This window comes from Capra hircus, chromosome 16 (assembly GCF_001704415.2).
Source record: "Capra hircus breed San Clemente chromosome 16, ASM170441v1, whole genome shotgun sequence".
Lineage (NCBI taxonomy): Eukaryota > Metazoa > Chordata > Mammalia > Artiodactyla > Bovidae > Capra > Capra hircus.
The window spans coordinates 59,300,475-59,326,380 of record NC_030823.1 but is presented as its reverse complement, the minus strand read 5'-3'; the positions used below and the strand labels follow the sequence as shown (position 1 = coordinate 59,326,380).

The 25,906-nt window shown below is 36.5% G+C and overlaps 1 protein-coding gene and 1 non-coding gene across 2 annotated transcripts in view; one reads left to right on the top strand and one right to left on the bottom strand.

The window, feature by feature from the left end:
* AXDND1 (axonemal dynein light chain domain containing 1) overlaps positions 1–25,906 on the bottom strand; it is a 72,460-nt gene that overhangs the window by 23,347 nt on the left and 23,207 nt on the right. Inside the window, exons 12-20 of the mRNA XM_018060656.1 lie at positions 24,057–24,177; positions 19,532–19,633; positions 18,529–18,692; positions 17,057–17,132; positions 14,741–14,975; positions 12,995–13,196; positions 12,116–12,209; positions 8,845–9,041; positions 7,759–7,855 (exon numbers count right to left, since the gene is read on the bottom strand). Of these exons, the coding sequence (XP_017916145.1) occupies positions 7,759–7,855; positions 8,845–9,041; positions 12,116–12,209; positions 12,995–13,196; positions 14,741–14,975; positions 17,057–17,132; positions 18,529–18,692; positions 19,532–19,633; positions 24,057–24,177 (1,288 nt within the window). The remainder of the gene's footprint in view (positions 1–7,758; positions 7,856–8,844; positions 9,042–12,115; positions 12,210–12,994; positions 13,197–14,740; positions 14,976–17,056; positions 17,133–18,528; positions 18,693–19,531; positions 19,634–24,056; positions 24,178–25,906) is intronic.
* On the top strand, positions 9,394–9,466 carry TRNAC-ACA. Its single transcript has one exon. It is a non-coding gene; the product is annotated as a tRNA-Cys (tRNA).

Sequence of the window (25,906 nt, the reverse complement as noted above, 5' to 3'; positions counted from 1 at the left end):
TTTGGATTGAAACACCCTTTCAAATGCAGAAGACTAAAGCCCTGAACTGACTTTTTCCAGAGAATGTCAGAAGAGTGGAAAAGCAGGCAGATTATTATTTTTTTGGGGGGGGGGGAGGGTGGATGCTCCGGAAATTCCAGGGGGAAAACCTGAGGTCTGATTAGCCTTGCCATCAGAGCTCTGCCGCATCAGTGACTCTAAATCTAGACACCTGGCACATTATAGATGATCAACCTAACACAACTGAAAAAAGACATCTGGCTTATTCTAGGTTTTCAGCAGCTGCTTCAGCTGTAGTGGACCCAGTGGTTGTACTCTGACTGGATGCCAGGACTCTTTGACATAGTGCTCCTAAACAGCGAATGAAAACATAAGCAAGTCTCATTCCCAAGTGAAGCAGCTGATATGCACTGAGATCATCTTTTTTTCAGAAATAGGCATAGGGGTAAGAATCCCAAGAACTGAGTCCTCTTGGAAGATGGCAGCCCAGCTGGGTGAGGTCTAAATGAATATACCAGGATCAGATGGGAGGTAAATAGGGTCATTAGTTACTGCACTGCCTTGATGGTCTTGGGGAACTAGATCAACCCCAAGACTTCATGAAGAAGTCATTTCTCTAGGGGACTATTATGGTAGAGTGGAGTATGAACCACCAGTAAGAGTGATCAAACTCCAGAGGATGCTGACTTAAGAGGCCTCCCGATCCAGAAACCAGTCCAGCATCATGCAACTCTCACATTTATCAGGAAGGAGCCCAAGAAATATCAGATTGTGGGAAACCATCATTAAGGTCAAATATCAGTCCTTTGGGTTGGCAAGATGTTCTTCTTCAGGGGCTGGAATGTAGCTGGGGTGTACTGCAAGCCACACAGCATCACAGTATGCCCACACTAGAGAAAGCTTCTCTGGAGAACCACCTTCTACTCTTCACCTTGTAGGATATGCATAAGGCCATATAAGTTCCAGAGTCTGATGTCATAAAGATTCACATACCACACAGGTTGTCCAGGAGATGAGAGGAAGACAGTAGTAGTCAGGATGGGGATGAATTTGAAATGAAGTTTACCCTAATGAGAGGGGAACTAACCATTAATTTAAAAATAAAATAAAGAGTACTGAGGTGGTTCCAGGGCAGGTGCATGGCTGTTGAGCCATAAACTAGCTTGACGTACCCATTGAAAGGCCTCAGCCTCAGGCTTAAAGAGGGGACAGATGCATTTGGGAGGAAAAAAGGCCCGAGCATAGGATCAATTAAAGTCTTACTTCTGGTGGAAGAGCAGATCCTCAGCCTTCTCTGATAACACCTTCCCAGTTTATTAATCTGAAATTGTTGGCAAAAAAATAGTAAATAAATGAGAAAGAGCTCAACAGAAGACTGAATATGCCTGGTGGAAAGGATAGATTCTCAGAGATGGTTAGGTCATGGACCTCCAGTCAGGGGCTGGGGTGAATTAGGCTGTGAATGATCCACTGTACAAAGCTCTTATAAAATTTCCTAATATGAATTTTTTTTTGGCAGCACCATGCAGCTTGCAGGACCTTAGTTCTCGACCAGGGATCAAACCTGGGACCCTGCAGTGAAAGCACCAAGTTGTAACCACTGGACCACCAAAGAATGTCCTGGATGACTTTATGTAAGTCCCCAAGATCCCCTCACCATAACATCTCCCCCATATTGCTATTGCTTTAACATTTTTTTAAAGATTTTTTTTATGTGTACCAATTTTAAAGTCTTTATTGAATTTATTACAATATGGGTTCTCTTGTTTATGCTCTGGTTTCTTGGCCTTGATGCATATGCGATTTTGAGCTCCCTGACCAGGGATGGAACCCACACCTCCTGCATTGAAAGGCAAAGTCTCAAACACTGGACTGCCAAGGAAGTCCCCTCTATAGCTTTAATGAGGGGATATACCTCAAAGCACCCTGACTCTTCATTCTAAAATCGTTCTTATCTGAAAATGTGGTCTCATCACATAACTCTATTCCATTTAAGTAAATGAGAAATAAGGTGTATAACAAAACAGGCTGATGAGTCCCTACTACCACCTATGGCAGATCCAGCCTACCAAAACCAGGATATTCACCATATCCGGGTGGGTAGAAGCAGGCCTGAGAAGATGTGAGCACACTTCCAGATGCACAGTATAAGGGCTACAAGATCCAAGAGACCACTCAGTTCAGAGGCACACAAATCTGCTGGAAACAATGCCTCTGAGGTCTTCCCGGAAACAAAACTAAAAGACATTTCAGTTCCTATATGAGAAGTAAAATATACCTATAAAAACATATTTTAATACTAAAATATTCTTACTCTCCTGACATGTACCCTAGTTATTCATAGTGTTCTTATTTTAAGTTTCTACTGAATGGAATTTCTATTTTAAAATTTGGATTTAGCATCGATATTTATGAAGTTTATTTCTCCTAAACTTCATTTGTAGTTTGACTTCATCTTCCCTTGTAGCTCAATGGGTAAGAGGAGACCCGGGTTCAATCCTGGGTTGGGAAGATCCCCTGGAGAAGGAAATGGCAACCCACTCCAGTATCCTTGGCGTGGAAAATCTCATGGACAGAGGAGCCTGGTGGGCTGCAGTCCATGGGGTTGCAAAGAGTCAGGCACAACTGAGTGACTAACGCTAAAAAAAACTTTGCCAGCTATAAAAAATAAACTGGGGAAAAGTTCAATCATTACCTATGCTCTTAAACTGTTTCTATGATGTGGGGATTACCTTCTCCTTCAAAGTCTGAACACATCTGTGGAGTCCAGGCAAAATTTTGAGGCTCTTTTTCAACAAATGTATCAATTTCTTCTCTGAAAATTGACCAGTTTTATCCTTCTAAAATTAATGTTACTGTATATTTTCCTAGAAATTTTCCATTTCTTAGAGATTTTTAAATTAACTCATAAGATATTGCACTTAAAATTTTGTTACAATCCATTTTTTTAAAAACTGTGAGATCTATTACACGTACAGAAGAGCATAAAATCATAGAATTTAATGAGAACAGTCATTTAAACATCAAGCAGACCAAAGAACAGAAAACTGCCTGCATTCTATACACCAGTCCTGACACAGCATAATACAATATCCCTTCTACTGTTTATGGGCGGGTTTCAAAATCATAAGCTCAGCTATACTTTACGTGCGTGTACTCAGTCGCTTCAGTAGTGACCAGCTCTGTGCGACCCCATGGACTACAGCCCACCAGGCTCCTCTGTCCAGGGATTCTCCAGGCAAGAATACTGGAGTGGGGTGCCATGTCCTCCCCCGGGGGATCTTTCCCACCCAGGGATCAAACTACACTTCCTGCACTGCAGGCAGGCTCTTTACCCACTGAGTCACCATACCTTATGAAACAAGAAAAGGAAGAGTAAATTAAATCCAAAATAAGTAGAAATAAGGAAATAATAAAGAGCAATGTGGAAATTAGCGAAACAGAAAAACAGAGAAAAATTGGTAAAGGCAAAATCAAGTTTTTGAGATTAAAAAAATAGATAAATCTTTTTATAGACTGATGAAAACAAAAAGAGAAAAAATACAAATTTTCAATAACAGGGACAAGAGTGGACATCCTATAATTATTAAAAGGATAATGGGGAATAACGTGAGCAACTCTACATCAATAAATTAGACAACTTAGATGAAATTACAGATTCCTAACTAGACCAAAGCTAAGGAGCTCTCTCAAGAAGATATAATAGCCCTATATGCAGTAAGGAAATTTCCTTAAACCCAGTAGAGAAACTGGCTAGCCTTATATCTGAATAGCTCTATCTTTGTAATTTAAAACTTTCTCACAAACCTAAATGACTTCACTGGTGAATTACATCAAACATTTAAGGAAGAAATAATATATGATTGTATACAAATTACTCTATAAAATAGAAAACACTTCCCAACTCATTTTAAGAGGCTAAACATTACCCCTAATATCGAAACCAAAAATATTAGAAAACAAAGTAAACTACTAATATATAATCAGTATCTTCAAGAACATCAATGCAAAAATTCTACACAAAGCTTCAACCAATTGAATTTAGTAGTGTATAAAAAGAGAGTACACCATGATCAAGTGGGGTTTATACCAGGAACGTAAGGTTCATTTAATATTCAATTCAAAAATCAATCAGGGACTTCCCTGCTGGCCCAGTGGGTAAGAATCTGCCTTCCAATGAAGGGAACATGAGTTTGATCTCTGGTCAGAGAACTAAGATCCCACATGCCCATGGGGCAGCTAAACCCATGCACCACACCCAGAGAACCCAGGCACTGCAACTACTGACCCTGTGTGTCCTAAAGCCTGTGCTCCACCAAAGAAGCCTGTGCACTGCAACTAGAGAAAGTCCATGCAACACAGTGAAGACCCAGCACAGTCATAAATAAATAAATAAATAATAAAAAATCAATCAAACTATAACAAGGGTGTCTGTTCTCACCACTTTTACTCAGTCTGGTACTGGAGATTCTAGTTAGTGAAGAAGTCAAGGAAAAGAAATTAAAGGCGTGTAAATTAGAAATAAATAAATAAACTGTCCTTATCTGCAGATGATATAATTATGTACAGAGAAAATTCTAAGGAATCTGAAAAAAAAAAAAAACTTCTTAGCAGGGATAAGTGAGTTCAGTAAGGTCACAGATATGAAATAAATATATTTTAAAAAATCATGATACAATGCTCATTGTAGCCTAGACATGGAAGCAACCTAAATGCCCATCAACCGAGGAATAAAGATGTGATACGTATATACACATACAACAGAATAGTAGTCAGTCATAAAAAGAATGAATTACTGACATTTGCAGCAACATGGATGGACCTAGAGATTACCATACTAAGTGAGGCCAGACAGAAAATGATAAATATATCACTCACATGTGGAATCTAATAAAAAAAATTTTTTTAATCATTCTTAAAAAATGATACAAATGAACTTTTACAGAACAGAAAGTCTTACAGATATCAAAAACAAGCTTATGATTACCAAAGGGGAAAACATGGGGGGAAGGGATAAATCAACAGCTTGGGATGAACATACCCAAACTGTTATATATAAGATAGATAATGAACAAGGACGTCCTATAGAGCACAGGGAACTCTACTCAATATTCTGTGATCACCTATAAGAAAAAATAATCTAAAAAGGAATGAATAGGGACTTCCTGGTGGTCCAGTGGATAAGAATCTGTCTGCCAATGCAGGGGACATGGGTTCAGTCCCTGATCTGGGAAGATCTCATGTGTCTCGGAGCAACTGAGTCCATGGCACCACAACTACTGAATCCTGCATGCCTGGTATCTGAGCTCTGCAACAAGAGAAGCCACCACAATGAGAAGTCTGTGCACAACAAGGAAGAGTAGCTCTTGCTCTCCACGACTAGAGAAAGCTTGTGTGTGCAGCAACACGGACCCAGCACAGCCAAGAATAAATAAAATATACTAAAAAGAATGACTACATGTATATGTGTAACTGAACCACTTTGCTGTACACCTGAAACTAACACAACATTGTAAATCAACTATACTCCACTAAAATCAAAATTTTTTAAAATCAGTGATAATCCTGTTACAAAAGAATAATAAGAAATTGAAATTACAGAATAATATAATTTGCAACAGTACCGAAATATAAAATACATAGGAATAAACCTTACAAAGACCTATATACTGAAAACTACAAAGCTTTGCTGAAAGAAATAAAGAACTTAAGTAAATGAAGAGATATACAATCTTCACAGGCCCAAAGACTCAATACTGTTAGGATGTCAGTTCTCCACAAATTAATCAATAGATAAAATGTAATCGTAAGAAAAATCCCAATAGGTTTCTTTGGAAACACTGATAAGCTAATTCTAAAAACTTCACATATGGAAAGCAAAGGACCTAGAATAGCTTGGGCAATCTTGAAAAAGAACAAATTTGGAGGATTTACATTACTAATCTCAGAACATTATAAAACTACAGTAATCAAAACAGTTTGATAATGGTGATAATGTTGACACACAGATCAACAGAACACAGTAGAATATCCAGAATAATATCCATATATACGATCAATGTGCCGTGCTTAGTCGCTCAGTCGTGTCTGACTCTCTGGGACCCCATGGACTGTAGCCTGCCAGGCTCCCCTGTCCGTGGGGATTCTCCGGGCAAGAACACTAGAGTGGGCTGCTGTGCCCTCCCTCCAGATTTTTAAAAAAGATGAAAAGGCTTCTGAATAGAGAAAGGGTAGTTTTTTCAACACATGGTGCTAAACAACTGGATATCCAAATGCCAAAAAAGTGAACTTCAACCCATATCTGACACCAGAAAAAAAATGGGTCACAAATCTGAACCCACAAAGCTTAAAACTATAAATCTTCAGATGTTACTATACAAAATTTTTCTTAGATAACAATACCAAAAGAAGACCCATAAAAGAAAAAAAATGATAGATTGAACTTCATCAGTTAAGAAGTTCCCCTTTTTGAAAGACATTGTTAAGAGAAGAAAAGGAAGTCACAGACTGAGAGAAAATATTTCTAAATCACACATCTGATAAAGGACATTTATCCAGAATATATAATGTGCTTTCAAATTCAATGATAACAAAACAAACAAACCAATAATAAAAGGCCAAAGATTTGAGCAGATATTTTGCCTTTTTTCCTTGAACAGCTTATTAATTTTATTTCACTTATAATGACTTAAACATATCAAGTAACCAATAACCAAACTATAAAACAACTGTATTTCTTTTTTCAGCATTTTTCCAGTTTTACTGATTTATAATTGATGTATAACACTGCATACGTTTAATATGTACAATATAATGATTTTATATACATATGTATTGCAAAATGATTATCACAACAAATTGAGTTAACATCCATTACCTCACATAGTTACATTTTTTTTTCTGTGATAACTTTTAAGATCTACCCTCTTAGCAACTTTGTACCTTTCACCAAAGGAGATGCAATGCCAAATAATCCCATGAAAAGATGTTCAACATCACTGATCAGGAAGGAAATGCAAATTAAAACTACAACGGCATACCATGAGCCACTTACTGGAATGTCTAAAATTGAAATCACTGACCGAATCAAATTTTGGCAAGGGTCTGAAACAACTGGAACATTCATATACTGCTGGCAGGAACGTAGAAGACAGTTTCTCAAAAAGCTACAAACACAAGCCATATGACCTAGCCATCCCATTTCTAGATATTTATTTAAGACAAATGAAAGCAATGCATATGTACATGCATATCCATTGAAGCTTTACTTGTAATAATAAAAAATGGAAATAATTTAAATGTTCATCAACAAAGAATGGTTGATAAATGGTGTATTTCCATTCAATGAGATACTGCTCAGCACTAAAAAGCAATTTTGATAAAAGCAGCAGTGTGAATCTAAAAATAATTCTGCTTCGTCAGACAAAGAAGTCAGACAAAGAAATGTATATATTCTGTATGATTCAATTTATATAAATTCTAAAACTTGAAAACTAATCTTTGGTGTTAGAAAGTAGACCAGACGTTGCCTGGGATAGGACAAGGCTGTAAGAAGAGAGTATAAAGGGGTACAAGGAAACTTTGAGTTTGCTGGATATGCTCCTTTCTCAATCATAGTGATTATTTTACAAGTGTATGTACATTTTAGAAATTACCAAATTGCACATTTAAATACGTGCAGTTTGTTGTAAAGCAATTATGCATAAAAGTCTACTTGAAACAAATAAAACAAAAGTAAGGGGAATATAGAGTTATTACCTTCATCTTCTCCAGTTCATTAAGTTCCTTATCAGGATTTTTTTCTAAGCGACTTGCTTTATTCACAGCCATAGCTACTACCAGCTCTTTGCAACAACTGAAAAACACACACACACACACATGCAGAGCATCACCTTTTTATTGCTGGTTTCTCTTATAAGTCCAAATACAGTGGAAGTTAACCGTAATAATTAAGCTACTGATTGACCACAGAATAATTTGCTTCTTGCTCAGTTTCTCAGTCCTATCCTCCCCCGCCCCTCCATTCATGTCACATTCAACCATTGGTAACACTGAATGGAAATGAAGGCAAAACTGGCTAAACTGTAAAAGCGACTTCTCAAATCTGAAGTCATCATAGTGACAGTAAGCTTCCTAGTTAATAAAGTACAGTTTCATAGACATCTTCTTTATTTGATGGGAATCTTCTAGGTTTTCAGACATAAGGCTTTTTTCCTCTTTTTAAAAAAACTTATTTGTCTGCACTGGGTCTTAGCTGTGGCATGTGGGATTTAGTTTCCTGACCAGGGATCAAACCCAAGCCTCTGGCAATGAGAGCTCAGAGTCTTAGCCACTGGACCACCAGGAAAGTTCCTCACTTTTTGCTTTTTTAAAATACATTTTGGTTGGTGTTTAGTAAAACATATAAAAGTATACATTCAATTTTGCATGGAATTACATATGCAAATTATACTTACTCCCCCGACAGTAGGTGCAAAACTACAATTTATTTATGCAGCTGGTTTGGTTAGTTGTTTTTTTTGTTTTACTTCTCACTCCCACATACATATACACTTCCTATTCTGCTTATGCTAACACTGTTTTCAAAGGAATTCTAAAGTAATTAAGAAAACACCAAAATTTCACATTCCAACAGGACAGTGTTGAAGCTAGTTTAAAAACTGAACTAGTATTTCTTTCAGGGCTTTAAAACAATCCCTTATTGCTACTACTAACTGCCCTTCTCTCCTCTGCCTTTTTTTTTTCCAATTTTTATTGGAGTATAGTTGATTTACAGTGTTTTATCTTTGCTTTATGTCATATTTAATTTTCAACAGAAATAATACAATAACCAGATAGTTTCACCTGCTCAAATAGCTGGAATATTGGGACAACTTTTTTGCCAGGGCCATTGCATCTAGCTCTAACTTGGCAATTCCTACGTCATGTTTTTCAGCACTATTCTCCAAATTTATGAGAGTATCTGGATCAGGAAAGTCAGGTATCATTAAAATCAGCAAATTTACCATCCACTGGATCATGGGTATATGCAATTCATCCATCTGTTAAAAAAAAAAAGATTATAATATAAATGACCCATTTACAATAAATCAAACAACAAAAACCATAAAAAGTTTAAAATAGAACTGTTTTCTAACAAATCAACTATCACATCAATCCAATCAATCCAGTTCAATTAACCCAATCCAATCAATTAAATCCTTAGATCAGAGTCAGGTCTTTGTGAGGAACAGTGTCAGGCCTTAGTGAGGCCTGTAGGCTTTAGTGAGGAACTGATACAAATTAAATCAGTCAAACCAAACTAATCAAACTAATCAATCTAATCTACTCAATCCAACCCTTCAATCAAATCAAGCCCAGCACGGGATTTAGTGAGGACCAGAGTTAAGGACTTTCCTTGTGGCTCAGATGGTAAAGCGTCTGCCTACAATGCAGAAGACCCAGGTTCGATCCCTGGGTCAGGAAGGTCCTCTGAAGAAGGAAATGGCAATCCACTCCAGTACTCTTGCCTGGAAAATCCCATGGATGGAGGAGCCTGGTAAGCTGCAGTCCATGGGGTCACTAGGAGTGAGCGACTTCACTTTCACTTTTCACTTTCATGCATCGGAGAAGGAAATGGTAACCCACTCCAGTGTTCTTGCCTGGAGAATCCCAGGGACGGGGGAGCCTGTTGAGCTGCCGTCTCTGGGGTCGCACAGAGTCGGACACGACTGAAGCGACTTAGCAGCAGCAGCAGCAGCAAGAAGAGTTGCCCTTCCCCTAACTCTGCTGCTGCTGCTGCAGTTCAGTTCAGTCGCTCAGTCGTGCCCGATTCTTCATGACTCCATGAATTGCAGCACACCAGGCCTCCCTGTCCATCACCAACTCCCGGAGTTCACTCAGACTCGCGTCCATCGAGTCGGTGATGCCATCCAGCCGTCTCATCCTCTGTCGTCCCCTTCTCCTCCTGCCCCCAATCCCTCCCAGCATCAGAGTCTTTTCCAATGAGTCAACTCTTCGCATGAGGTCGGCAAAGTACTAGAGTTTCAGCTTTAGCATTGTTTTAAAATCTTACAAATAAAGTGTTTCAATTGATTGACAATCTTTTGCTTAAAAAAAGAAATGCTGTATTGTCTAATGTTTATGAAAACCACTGACTGACATTATGGCAGATGGAAAATTTTACTATAATGAATTTCTTCAATTTGGATTGCTTCTTTGCAAGCTATTATTTTAGCAATGACAGTCCTTAAAAAAAAAAAAGTAAACTGAACTTAAAAGCAGACCTTCAGATGGCTTTGTCACTAAACCTTAACCTGTGCTTATAAAAACATTATGAAGCCTATTAGATCACATCAGTTTTTTAAAAAATCATTACTGAAAATAATTTTAAAATATTATCCATCTCATCCCTTTTGACTAGTCATATATATTTTACAATGTAGAAAAAAAGTCAATAGAGTAAGTCTCACATATAAGTTAGAAATGAATTGTTCAATGATTTTTTGCTAATAGAGATACACAATAAAAAATCTTTGACGATCGGTTTTACTGCCAAGCAGCACAGATTAGATAAACTAAAGATATAAAGAAAAAAACGAACAAAAAAAATCTGGAAGAAAGTGGATGAGAAAGAAAAATAAATGGTGAGTGAAATAAAGATAAAATTTTCCATTTTTAAATACTTATACCAATTAATATAGATTAATATGGATATATGCAGTTTCTTGAAAAATATATGATCTTGCAAGTTTTCTATTCAGTTTAACTATATTATAATCTTATAGCATCAAAATGGAGATGTATAGAGAAGTATATAAAGGTACTTTCTAAATAATCCTATATTATAAAAACTGAATTCCATAATATTAAAAATTGAGACTATGATTCCCCAGAGATAACCCCCAATAGTAAACTGAGTATCTCATCAAAGAAGGTGTTAATGTAGCAACACCACAAAACATCAGCAATGTTGGAATGTCCCTTCTTACTTCAGAGAAATATTTACTGAGTCTCACTATGTGACAGGCACTCTCCTATCCTTTTTCTTCTTACTTCTGGTTGTGTTCTAAATCAGAAATTTCTCACGGGTCTGGAGATCCCCTATATCCATATTTCCAGTCTTAACATATTTGCTCTTCAACTCTTGGTGTTTCTATATTTACAACGTGCTCACAGACTGATATAATGCTTCATAAGTAGCATTCCCATATAACACGCTGATCTCTGCCTTTCAAATTCCTAATTTAAGCAATATTAAAATTAGCTAAATTCATTTTATCAATTTTGTAACATCAAATATTTGCATATTATATTTACTTATAATAAGAGACTCCTGTGTAAATTTAGCTTATAATTAAGATTAGGAAGTGGGAGTAAATATAATAAACTAAGACATCCGCTGGAAATTATTACTTCTTGTTGTGATAGTTAAGAAGTCCACAGGTTCAGTTCCTCAGAATGGCAGGGCAAGTCCCTATTCTAATAACTATAAACCAATTGTACTGTAGCATTTTGTCTTTCTTCCTAGAAACACGTTTCTGTCATTCCTTCAGCCAGTCAAGGGCACCAACATAAATCCTTAAAATGATTAACACTATTGAGGGAATTTTTTTCAGTATACTGCTGCTAAGTCGCTTCAGTCATGTCCAACTCTGTGCAACCCCATGGACGGCAGCCCACCAGGCTCCCCCGTCCCTGGGGTTCTCCAGGCAAGAATACTGGAGTGGGTTGCCATTTCCTTCTCCAATGCATGAAAGTGAAAAGTGAAAGTGAAGATGCTCAGTCGTATCGGACTCTTAGCGACCCCATGGACTGCAGCCCACCAGGCTCCTCCGTCCATGGGATTTTCCAGGCAAGAGTACTGGAGTGGGGTGCCACTGCCTTCTCCGTACACTGAGTAAAGAGTAAAGATAGTAACTGGATCTCAAAAACTTTTGATCATTGCTGAAACTTCATTCCAAACGCGGTAACATACCTCATTTAAAAATCCACTGGAAACCATTTGAGTAATTATGCAAGTTCCCATTTTGCCCTCCCAATCTCCTACTTCAATTAGCCATGACTTGGTTTTTCCCTTGAAGAAAACTCGCAGCCAAGGCAAAAAACAATCTAGTAAATTCCTGCAGGTACATACTTGGCGCTGAAGTTCCATGTTACCATTGTTAATCTCACCACCTATCTTCAAAAGCCACTGTTGAATCATGTTAAATATATGTGTTTGTAGCTCCCTGAAGGGAAAAGCAAGGAAAATAAAGGTAAGTGACTTACTTAAGAGTATAAAAGTAAATGTGAGACAAAAGAAAGGGTTTCATTTGGCTGGGTGGGCCTAGGAAACTTTGGTGTGAACAATTGCTTGAGAATTCAGAGAAAGGTGAATTAAAGCCCTAAGATATTTGGTAGAAAGGCTACCCACCGACAACCTTCCTAACCTCACCTCACATAGGTAGCCAGTGGTGAATAATGTAGACCTTACACTCACTGTTAGCTCTCTACTGTAAAAACTCACACTCACACCCTTTACATCCACTTCTATACCAGTGAGGCCACAAAGTAAGAAGTATGCATTTTAAAATCCTCTCAAGAGATCAACTTCCAACATGACAGTGTGAGGAGAAAAGGTGACCCACTCTCCGGTGAAATTAGTAAAATTACTAAAACAAAACAATAAAATATTGAAAGCCTGTGGACATGGTTTCAAGGATAGACAGCAACTGAAGAAATACATATTCAAGACAATTTATGAAGAGTCAGTAGGAAAGGCAAGAGTCCATGGTATTTGAACCCAAACTACTGTTCTTCCCCTTCCCAGCTCAGTGAGGCAGAAACTGCACTGTAGATTGCTGTAGTTAAGAACCCAGGACTCACTCACCCTCCGGCCCCCAGTCAGATGGCTTTCTTCCTGGGAGGAACAGGATGTCAAGGTTTCTCATTTGATCCCAAATACCCATTATTGAGGCTAAGTACTGAGAAGTGGGGACTCCTTTCTACCCAGCAGATAGCTATGAGAACTTACAGGCCAGAATCCATATCTATGTACTGTGGAACAGTGCCAATAATGTATAATGATGAATCCAACTGAGACTTCATCTCATTTATTTTTTCATTAAGTCCCTCCCATTCTTCAAGAAGCAGGTCAGGAAACTCCAGGAGGCTTTCCAACTTGAAAGAACAGAATTCAAAAGAACTAATCAAAGTTGGGAGAATTTTAGAGGTACCTGGAAAAGTGAGAAAATCATTAACTTTCAGAAGTAGTTATAAGTCTATTTCAATAATAAATTATGAGATCCTAATGGGTAGGGGCATATCTTCTTTAAGTTTCATATTACTCTACAGCTTGCCTAGCAGAAAATGTTGCAAAGAGTAGCTCCTAAACAAATATTTAGTGAATAAAAATTATCTAATCAGTGCTTTTCTAACTGATGGACTATTTTTATTGATGATAGTTTTTACTTTGTCTTATCTTCTTGGTGGACAATGAAATACATTAAACACAGAAACCATGAACTACAGTTTCTGTTAAAGGCATTAATTCACTGAGTTATCCTGTTAAGAAGACAATGATGAAAAACAGCTTCTTCATGATTACAGGATAGTTAAAACAGAAACAAGAACAGAAAATAGTTCTTGAGTCATTTTTCAGGTCACTGTTTAGGTTTACATAGAGTTTTGGTCTGCTGCTGCTGCTGCTAAGTTGCTTCAGTCGTGTCTGACTCTGTGCGACCCCATAGACGGCAGCCCACCAGGCTCCGCCGTCCCTGGGATTCTCCAGGCAAGAACACTGGAGTGGGTTGCCATTTCCTTCTCCAATGCATGAAAGTGAAAAGTGAAAGTGAAGTTGCTCAGTCCTATCCGACTCTTAGCGACCCCATAGATTGCAGCCTACCAGGCTCCTCCGTCCATGGGATTTTCCAGGCAAGAGTACTGGAGTGGGTTGCCATTGCCTATTCTGAGTTTTGGTCTGAATAAGGATCAAGTCTAGATCCTAATCTTTGATTGATTCACTGTGACATCACGGCAAAATACCCTCTCCAAACAAATGGTGCTGGTGGTGGTTTACTCCCTTGGTCGTGTCTGACTCTTGTAACCCCATGGACTGTAGCCAACCAGGCTCCTCTGTCCTTGGGATTACCTTTGTCTAAACTCATTTGCAAAATAAGAAATGAAAATACTCCCATTTCAGAGATATATAAAGGGAAATAATTTTTCAAAAAACAACTTTTTCTTGTCCTTGATGAAAATATTTTCACTGCCTTCATCAGTAAACTTTAATCTTTTAGGAGTTTTCAAAATGACTTGTTAATAAATGACTTACTACCTCATTGCACATGTCTATGAATACACTGAAAGTGAAAGTGAAGTCAGTCGCTCAGTCCTGTCCAACTCTTTGCAACCCCATGGACTGTAGCCTACCAGGCTCCTCTGTCCACAGGATTTTCCAGGCCAGTACTGGAGTTGGTTGCCATTTCCTTCTCCAGGGAATCTTTCCAATCCAGGGAGCAAACGTGGGTCTCCTGCATTGCAGGTAGATGCTTTACCGTCTGAGCCACATTAAACTCATCAAATGGTATATTTAAATAGATGCATTGTAATGAATTATATCTCAATAAAGTGATACTCAATGCTTTATTTTGCTTGATTTTTAAAACTAAATGTATTATTTTGATTTTCAATATTAATTGTATTGAAACTAATAATTAGTATTAAAATGCTTTATACTGTCAAGCCATCTAATTATCATTACCATTGGTTTTTTCCTTACCATTATCCCCATTTATTCTTATTTCAAATTCTTTGTAGAGTCTTGCTATATTTTTCAAAATTTCCTCCATGAGCTTCTGCTCTGGTGGTATATTTCCCTCCATACTTTTATGGCGACCAAATATCCCAAGCCCAATATCTGTCCAGTTTTCCTGTAACCGTTTAATAATCTTGAGAGAATCATATTTTGACACTAGAAGATCCCCAGAAAATTTGTCTCTGTCTTCAATCAACATCTGGAGAGTGAAAAGGGGACGAGGAAATTAGTACATTATTCACTAATGATTTCATCAAAGTCTACTCAGGTGACTCCCAAATATTTTGGAGTTATATATCTTATTCATCATATCATTTCCTCATATGACATACATTCTATTTTTAAAATTAAAATGAATTTAAATTAATTTTGATATTCTACAAGATAACCCATAGTTTACCAGGAAGAAATAATTATATTCAGTCCTATGTAGGTAAAAATATTAGTGAGAGGCAATTAAGCCTCAGAGAGCTGAGCATGTATAATCACTATTTGCTTTGATAAGGATGTAATATTTCTGTTTATATGATCCCCACTATACTGGGAAAGTTCCTAGAATGTATAAGTTTTTGTTTGTTTAACCCAAAGTACAAGTGATATACCTGACATATCAATTAAGTATTTGTGGAAAAAATAAGTTACAATTTATATATAAAGTTTGCCATTATTTCAAGACTCAGATAATGTAAACAAATCATCCACACTTATTAGCAACCAGTATTGGAAAGCATTGTAGCAGAGCAATTAAGAGACAGACTCGGCCATTTACCATTTATAGGTAACTAAGGCAAGTTACTTAACATTTCTAATCTTCAATTTCCACATCTGGAAGATGCGGGATTACAGAACCTGCATCAGGTGGATGCCATGAAGAAAAAGTATAATAACATATGGAAAGCACCTTCAGCCTGACAAGTTAATGAATGAAAATTACTACTATTCCTACTAAAAAAAAGAAGCATGATTTTTTCAGTTTTATCTATGCAATGTCAAAGAGATGAACATTAAAAAAAAATAAGTCACTAAACTAACTATATTGTATGTATGACAACAAACATTTTCAATTCTGCTCAAATCATTCCAAAAGAAAACAAAATGGTTTCTTGGGATTGGATGAGATTTCATTAGGTCATGAGTTTGATGTTAACATTTGGAGGAATTCTTTGGCCACCTGATGCAAACAGCTGACTCATTTGAAAAGACCCTGATGCTGGGAAAGATTGAGGGCAGGAGGAGAAGGGGATGACAGAGGATAAGATGGTTGGATGGCATCACCGACTCAATGGACATGGGTTTGGGTGGACTCCAGGAGTTGGTGATGGACAGGGAGGCCTAGCGTGCTGTGATTCATGGGGTCGCAAAGAGTTGGACACAACTAAGCGACTAAACTGGACTGAATATTGTATTTTCCCTTACCAGACTACTGTAACAGGATAGCAGTTTGACTAGCAAAATGAAGCCTATTTTCAAAGTTTGAAAACATTACTTTAAAAAGACATTATTAATAAACAAAGTGTGTTCTATATACACAATGGAATATTATTCAACCTTAAGAAAGCAGCAAATTCTGATAAATGCTGCAATGTTGGATAAACCTCGTGGGAATTATGCTGAAGAGAATAAGTCAGTCACAAAAGGATTAATTCTACATGATTTCATTTATATGAGGTGCCTAGAGTAGTCAATTTATAAAGACAAAGTAGAATGGCAGTTGCCAGGGGCTGGAGGGAGGAGGAAATGGGAAGTTACTGTTTAATAGGAAGAATTTCAGTTCAGGAAGATGAAAAAGTTCTGGATATGGATGGAGGTGATGGTTGCACAACAAAAGGAATGTACTTAAGGCTACTGACCTGCACATAAAAATGATGTAAATGGTAAGTTTATGTTATGTATATTTTACCACAGGTTTTAAAAAGATGTTATTAATTTTTAAAGTCCAATGTGTCCTTAAGACAAAAGCCAGGTACATGAAAGGCACAGATGTTGTTTATGTCTGACAATTAGATGAGAGAATCAGAACTATCTTAATTGCCACTCAAGTATCTTTTCCTAATCTTTTTACTGACAACCTAACTTTGACCCCAAAATCTAAGAAACAGAACTGAGAACAGAATATTAAAGAGTATTTTTTAAAGCCTCTGTAGTTTTAATGTTTTCCTTGTCATTCATAAAACCTAGTATGGCATTTTTAAAGGATGAGATATGATTCAGTTGTAGGTAAGAAGTAACAAGTTTGCAAACAGCATTTTGATTACCAAGTTGTTTACTAGAAAGTCTTACCATTAGCCACTGCTTGAAGTCTGGAACGACTGATTCAAGTGTCTTTTGTTTATGGGAGGATAAAATGTCTTTTTCACTGAAAGAAGGAAAAAGAGCGAGAGTGTGGTCTCAGGGCAAGATATAAACAAAGAAAATCATGAATCCACACATAATATAAGAATAAATAATCTACTTCTCCCTAATGATTTTCCCAAATGCCTTCCAGGTTCAGCCTCTCTCTCACAGGCATTCATTTTAAAATTTACAAATACAATATAAATTCAGAACATAATCAGACCTGAGGAAGCAAGTTACAGGGTCAGAAGCCATGGCAGTATTAAAAGGGTAGCCTCTGGGTCCTCAACATCCAAAATTAGGTCATCATAGGAATAATTCCTGCTGAACACAGTGGCCAAAGCAATATATAAAGAGAAAGGAAACCTAAAGAATAATTAAGACTCAACATTTAGGTCAGGAGCCCCAACTTCCGGTTAAAAAATTAAAAAGTGTTTCCTTTAGTATCTTTTGAAGCCTCACAAGAAGAAAGCTCTTGATAAAGTCCTTCCTGAGAAGAAAGGAGAAGAAAGCCATTGCCACCCGTGCTCCTCTCCCAGCTGAGAGTCAGCAAGAAGATGCCCAATGGTAGCAGCAACCAGCCTGGATATACACCAGCTTCTGCTGCCACTTCCCAATCTACTAACTGGAACACTTCTTAGAGAATATGAAAAACTGAAACTACTTTTCTCAGTTTGACATGGAAATAGTACCTAAATGTGTTTCCTCAACAGACAAAGCATCTTAAAGTTAAAAAAAAAAAAAAAAAAAAAAAACTTTAGAAAACATTGAGTCCAGCCTGCATTTAAAGTATGAAAAGTGAAAAAGTGAAGTCACTCAGTTGTGTCCAACCCTTCATGACCCCGTGGACTGTAGCCCGCCAGGCTCCTCCGTCCATGGGATTCTCCAGGCCAGAACACTGGAGTGGGTTGACATTTCCTTGATTCCCACTAACCTTGGCTATGATTTAGTCAACCAGCCTCCACTTAACTACTTTATAGGCAGCTTCTTCCATTATCAAAGTTCTGTTACAAAGTATGATATCCAATCAAAACCAACCTCCTAATAACTGCCAGTCATTGATTCCACTTCTCTGCACATGCACTATGCTACAGAATTTGCAGATGAATCCACATATGAAGGGTGCCAACAGACACTAAGTTGATTTTAAAAAGAGAGTAAAGAAAAGAAAAAGAGTTGGATTTCAATGGAAGCAGCAGCAGTTTGGTACAGGGATCAGTATGATCAATATGATATAAGACCATTCAAGCTCCTAGAAGGATTGTGCCCTTGTAGGACCAGCTGGTTACCTCACCAAAATCAATGTCAGAGTAATTACAAGGTAAAAGAGAAATGAGATATAACGAGAGAAAGATCTAGACTGAGTTATCAAACACGATGTCATATAATCAGAAAAACAAGATTCTTGGAAGACCCACGTATTATTTCTGAAGAATTGCTGCCATTTGACAAGGCCATCCTTAACACTTTGCAATCTCTCCCTTGTAGCCTCTTCATTTCGCTCCACTTCCTGTTGAAATTTATTCACTAAATTTCTCCATTTCTGTGTCAACTTCTGCAATAGTGCAAGGTCTGAAGTGTCCTAGATAAAATGCACAGAATTGAACCACTTACTCATTTATCCATGTAACAAATACTTACTAGCATGCACCGGGCCATTATTAATACTGTTAATACTAGAGACATTCATAGAAAATGGATCAAAAAATTGAACGGATATTCCTCTTTCAAAATATCAGTGACGTGATTATATAGTCCCTTTGGTGGTGAATTTTTCCACAGTAAAAAAAAAAAATTAGAATCAAGATTTTTTTTCCGTTGCAATATGAGCGCAGTTTCCTCACAGGACTTGGCAGGCTGGGCAGTACATTCGAAAGAACAGGAATTTCAAAGTTAAACAGAACCAAATGTAAATCCTAGTCATTTATTGGCTTGGGGGATATTATTTAATTTCAGATTAATTTTTCTTTTCCAAAAAATGAAGACCCTAATATATATCTCACAGGATTGTTGTAAGAATTAAATGAAATGACTAGTGTAAATGATTTAACTCTAGAAACATACTAAATGCCACTTCCTTTCTTTGCAACCAAATGTGCTCACTGAATTTGCCCGTCAAATTGCATAGAATACATCAATAATCCGATTATTTCAATGAACATTTTTGTTTAAGCACTATAACTCTGTAAGTAACATCTGCAGTGTTAACTTAGATAAATTACTCAAATTTCTCAAATCAGAAGACAAATAAAAAGAAGAGCCTTTATTCACTTTTCCTTAGGTTTTTCATTCTGCCCCCAATAAAGCACAAATATAAACTATATTTAAAATTTAGTCTATAAACTAACAAAGGCTTCTTGCAGTTTCAACCCTCAATAGATGAAGTCTCTTTTCCCACAACTCAAGTGAATCGAGCTTTACCTTAGATGATAGCAGTACGATGAAATGCTTAGTATAATTATTCCAGCTTTTTTCATTGAGGTAAAGTCTTTTAGCCAACAGGACTTTATTTCTTTCAATTACCTATTTTTAAAAAGTACTAAAATTAGGAACATTAACAAACCATTGTAATTTATTAAACCCAAACCAGTTTCACATATCAATTTTTCATTGAATCATTAATTCGATGACAACTTCTTTTTTAAATCATGAACTAATTTGAATCACAAATCCATGTTTTCTTAAACTACTGAACTGGAACCAAATTGAACATGGTATACAGCAGAGTCTCTCAAACAATTTTATCTCAAAACCTCTTTACACTTTTAAAAATTACTGAGAACACCAAAGAGCTTTTATTTACATGGATTATATATACTGCTATTTATTGCTTTGGAAATTAACTGAAATTATTTAAAATATACATTTGTTAATTCACATAAACATTAATAAACCCATTGTATTTTTAAGTTTTTTCTTAAAAATAACTATGTTTCCTAAAACAAAAACTTGAAAAGAACATACAGTTTCACATTTTACAAATCTCTTTAGCATTTCCTTAATAGAATAGGGCTGTATTTTCATTTGTTTTTGAATTCAATCTGTTGTAATATCCCAAACCATGTAGCTTCAAGAAAAATCCACTGTACATTCACATGAGAATGAGAAAAGGCAAATATCAACAGTGTTACAATGAAACTCCTTTTGACCTCATGAAGAGTCTTATGGACCTGCAAGGGGGTCACATTTGAGGACCACTGATATACTAAATCAATTATAGTCATTCAATGAATAACTGACTATTCAAGATACTGTGTATATGATGGTAAACAAGAGACATAGTCCTTATTTTCAGGGAGTTGACATTATAGCTGTTATTTCCTATTGTTCTTGTTCAGTCACTTAAGTTGTGTCTGACTCTGCAACCCCATGAACTGCAGCACACCAAGCTTCTCTGTCCATCACTATCTTTCTGAGTTTGCTCAAACTCATGTCCATTGAGTCAGTGATGCCATCCAACCATCTCATCCTCTGTCACCCCCTGCTTTCCTTTTGCCCTCAGTTTTTCCCAGCATCAGGGTCTTTTTAAATGAGTCAGTTTTTCACATCAGGTGGCCAAAGTATTGGAGCTTCAGTTTCAGCATCAGTCCTTCAATGAACATTCAGGGTTGATTTCCTTTAGGACTGACTGGTTTGATCTCCTTGCAGTCCAAGGGACTCTCCAAGAGTCTTCTCCAGCACCACAGTTCGAAAGCATCAATTCTTCGGCCCTCAGCCTTCTTTATGGTCCAACTCTCACATTCATACATGACTACTGGAAAAACCATTGCTTTGACTTGCCGGACCTTTGTTGGCAAACCAATGTCTCTGCTTTTTAATACACTGTCTAGGTTTGTCATACCTATTCTTCCAAGGAGCAAGCATGATGATCTAATACAAAACCCCACTAGTTCAAGGTATTCTTCTATAGGAATCTCTTACCAGTGGTCAAGTTCTCTGCTGTTTAAATACTTCTAGATGAGGTAACTCCCTTGTTTTTTTTCTCCCACTGAACATACTAGTTCCCAGATTTGTTTCTTTTTTCTTTTAAATTAAAGTATAATTGAGACCCTGATCCTGGGAAAGACTGAAGGCAGGAAGAGAAGGGGATGACAGAGGATGAGATGGTTGGATGCCATCACCGACTCAATGGACACGAGTTTAAGTGAACTCCGGGAGTTGGTGATGGACAGGGAGCCTGGAATGGTGCAGTCCGTGGGGTCACAAAGAGTCGAACACAACTGAGCTACTGAACTGAACTGAACTGATGTATACTATTACATGTTTCAGGTGTACAACATAGTGACTGACAATTTTTAAAGGTTATATTCCATTTGTAGTTATTATAAAATATTGACAATATTCTTTGTGCTATATGATATATCCTTGTGGTTCCAACCAGTCCATTCTAAAGGAGATCAGTAGTGGGTGTTCTTTGGAAGGAATGATGCTGAAGCTGAAACTCCAGTACTTTGGCCACCTCAAGCAAAGAGTTGACTCATTGGAAAAAGACTGGATGCTGGGAGGGATTGGGGGCAGGAGAAGAAGGGGATGACAGAGGATGAGACGGCTGGATGGCATCACCGACTCAATGGACGTGAGTCTGAGTGAACTCCGGGAGTTGGTGATGGACAGGGAGGCCTGGTGTGCTGTGATTCATGGGGTAGCAAAGAGTCGGATATGACTGAGCGACTGAACTGAACTGTGGCTTATTTTTCTATCTATAGTAGTTCATACTTCAATTCCCTTCCCCTACCTTGGTCCTCCCCTTTTCGCTCTCCTCACTGGTAACCACTAGTTTATTCTAACTGTGAGTCTGTTTCTTTTACAGGTTTGTTTCTTATATCATATATTTACTGTCACAATTGTTTCTCTGGACATATCAATGTCTCTTTTAAAGTTCTGCATCAGAATAGAACTTTCATGTCGAGATGAGATCTGACTATTCCAGAGGAAAGTAGGACAACATTTTCAATGTGTTTAGGGTCATAATTTTCTGCAAATATTGTAATTTCCAGATGCGACATTAGGCAATCAACCAGGAAACAATGAATACTGTATTGTGGGACGTTGCTATAATACTTTCCTAAAGCATCTTGTCATTGTCGACAGGCTGCTATATTTCAATTCAGTTGTCATCTTGGGTACCAAAGTATTAAATGATAGAACCAAAGTGACTTATCCAGTGATTATAATACTGTTAAATCATTAAAAAAAAGAACCACTTTCCCTAATTTATTAATATCTAATTAATGTTGAAAGTTTTAACACATTCACAAACAACAGAAATAGAATACCTGCTCATATTCATAGGTTCTGGTGAAAAAAAGAGCCCTTAATTGGGCAATAGACAGGTACCCAGCAGAGAAGAAACAAGAGAAAAAAATACTTTTCCTTTTCAAGGCTTATAATAGAATAGTTGCATTATTCATTAATGAAATATATATCTTCATTTCTAAAGATTTTGTCTACATGAAAACAACCTAAATGTCCAATGATAGATGAATGGATAAAGAAGATGTGGTACACACACACATACACACACACAAACACACACACACACACATACACACACACATACACACACACACATACAAACACACATACACACACTGAGATATTACTCAGCCATTAAAAAGAATGAAACGCCATTTGCAGCAACATGAATGGACCTAGAAATTGTCATACCAAGTGAAGCAAGTCAAACAAAGACAAGTATCATATGATGTTCATATGTGGAATTTAAAAAATAATTGTACAAAAGAACCAATCTACAAATAGAAATAGAGTCACAGATGTAGAAAACAAATATGGTTACCAAGGAGGAAAGAGGGGATGGAAGGGATAAATTGGGACATTGAGACTGATATATACACACTAATATATATAAGACAGATAACTTGTAATGACCTATATTGGAATAGGATTTTAAAAAGAGTGGACATAAATATACATATAACTGATTCACTTTGCTGTACAGGAGAACTAACACAACATTGCAAATTAACTATATTCCAATACAAACTAATTTTTTAAAAATAAATAAAAATTAACAAAAATTTTTATGAAGACGTGGTATGTATATATATATATATACATATATACATACATATATATATAATATACATAATGAAATATTACTTAATCATTAAAAAGAATGAAATAATGCCATTTGCAGCAACATGGATGGACCTAGAGATTAGCAAGGGCTTCCCTGGTAGCTCAGCTGGTAAAGAGTCCACCTGCAATGCAGGAGACCCCAGTTTGATTCCTGGGTTGGGAAGATTCGCTGGCGAAGAGATAGGCTACACACTCCAGTATTCTTGGGTTTCCCTGGTGGCTCAACTGGTAAAGAATCAGCCTGCAATGCAGGAGACCTGGGTTTGATCCCTGGGTTGGGAAGATCCCCTGGAGAAGGGAATAGCTACCCACTCCAGTATTCTGGCCTGGAGAGTTACAACTGAGTGACTTTCACTTTCCCTTTCAGAGATTATAGTGCTAAGTGAAGTCAGAAGCAAAGACAAGTAACATGATATCACTTACATGTGGAATTAAACACAAACAAACATATCTACAAAACAAAAATAGACTCAGAGATATAGAGAAAAGATTTGTGGTTGCCAAGGGAGAAAGAGAGTCAGGCTGGGAAGGATTGGGAGTTTGGAATTAGCAAATGTAAACTATTACATATAGGCCAGATAAACAATAATGTCCTATACTGTATAGCATAGGGAGCTCTATTCAATATCCTGTGATAAACCATAATGGACAAGAAGATGAAAAAAGAATGTCTATATATGTATAACTGAGTCACTGTGCTGTACAGCAGAAATTAAATACAACATTGTAAATCAAGCATACTTCAACAAAAATTTTAAAATAAAACAAAATTTTTGTCTAGATTATTGAAAGTTATAAAATGAAACTTTATCTAGCCAAAAAAGAAGCTGATTTCAGATGAAACAACCTTCACGGATAATTCATATGTAGCTGAGCTCCAGATATCTCTTTCCGCCATTAACTGTTTAATATCACTCTCCATCCTTTCTCTTTGTAATGTATATAAGTCATGATATTCTTCTACAATTCTAAAAGAAAAATTAAAAAACAGATACATAAATACATATCTCAAAAAAATAACTTTGTTCTAAAGCAGGTAATCTGTTCCTTTAAAACTCATCATAAGGTAATTATGGTATAACTGCTGGATATATTAGTAACATTAATATACAGGAAAATAGAAGAAAAAATATTCACATTTCATGTATAAATCTTACAGAGGTCTTAAGGAAAAAGTTTAATATATTGTTCCCTGCTCTAAACACTTTTCATCATATTCTTCTTTATTCTCTAGAATTTTCACACCATGGTATTCTAGTGGTATAACAAGATATTTAACAAAAAATTCTAAATACATGTAGTAGTAATGTAACTGTTTTTAGCTTTTTTTTCTCATTGAATTTAGAATTCTTTCCTAAGAAGATACAAAGGCACAAAGCCCAATAATTGTGAGCTATATTTTAAAATTATATATAATTAGCATAAGATTTAAAGAAATTCTCTACCAATGAGAAGCTTAAGTTTAATTAATTAAGTACCTTTATCTTAAATCTTTTTTCTTCATGTTTACCAAAATATATCTTTTCCTTCTAACTGAATTAAAAGTCCTTCCAAGATTAAATACAAACACAGAAGTTATAAAGTGATTGGCAGCTTTTTACAAACCTTTTGAAACACTTCCTTCTAAAGAATATTAGGGCTTCCCTGGTGGCTAGGTGGTGAAGAATCTGCCTGCCAATGTAGGAGACGCAGATTCTATCCCTAGATGGGGAAGATCCCCTGGAGAAGAAAATGGCAACCCACTCTAGTATTCTTGCTCGGAAAATTCCATGGACAGAGAAGCCTGGTAGGTTACAGTTCATGGGGCCTCAAAAGAGTTGCACATGACTTAGCGACTAAACAACAAGGACATTAACTTTTCTGAAACAATAAAAAGCTAGTGACATAAAATTCTTCTGATTTCATTGAAAGCCATTAACCACCAACATAAGTTCCTAAAGCCTCCTTCTACTTGGAGACTTCGACTTGTTCAAACTGCAAAAAAATTAATCACCGTAGATGTCATGCAGATGAATATACATGTAAAAATTCAACAAGCTATAACCTTAACAGCTACACACTAAAATTAATGCACGAGCTATGCACTAAAATTAATGACCCTTGTTTATAACAGCCAAAGAAAAAATGCAGAAATAACCTTAATGTCCAAAAACAAGGGACTGGCCAAATAAAATACATAATGTAGCTCTCTGATGAAAATACTCTGTTGCTAATTAAAGATCATGTTCTTAATAGTGTACTACATAGGGAAAAATTTTTGTGTAAAACATAAAACAAGAATACCCAAATGATAATGGTCTATATTCAGCTTTATATGATTTTTAAAAAAATATATAGAAAAAAGAAAAACATATTGAAATAGTAATAGTAGTTAACTCTAAAAGAATTGTGAATGTTCTTTATTTTCTTATTTATGTGTGTCAATAAAATAATCATTATAAAAATATTACCTGTGATTTCTAATCACATGCAAAACAGGAACCATCCTACTTCAGAACCACCAATGTTTAAAGAAAGTGAGACCTTTTTCTTCTCTTTTCTTCCCCTTCTCTTTGATTTTAGAAGATGTTTTGTTCTTATAATGGACATTAGCACAAAAGAAGGTCTAGTTTATTTTTTTAATTCATTCAACAAATATCTGTTCAGTGCCTGCTATATCCCAAGTAATATTCAAAACTAAACAAAAACTAAAAACAA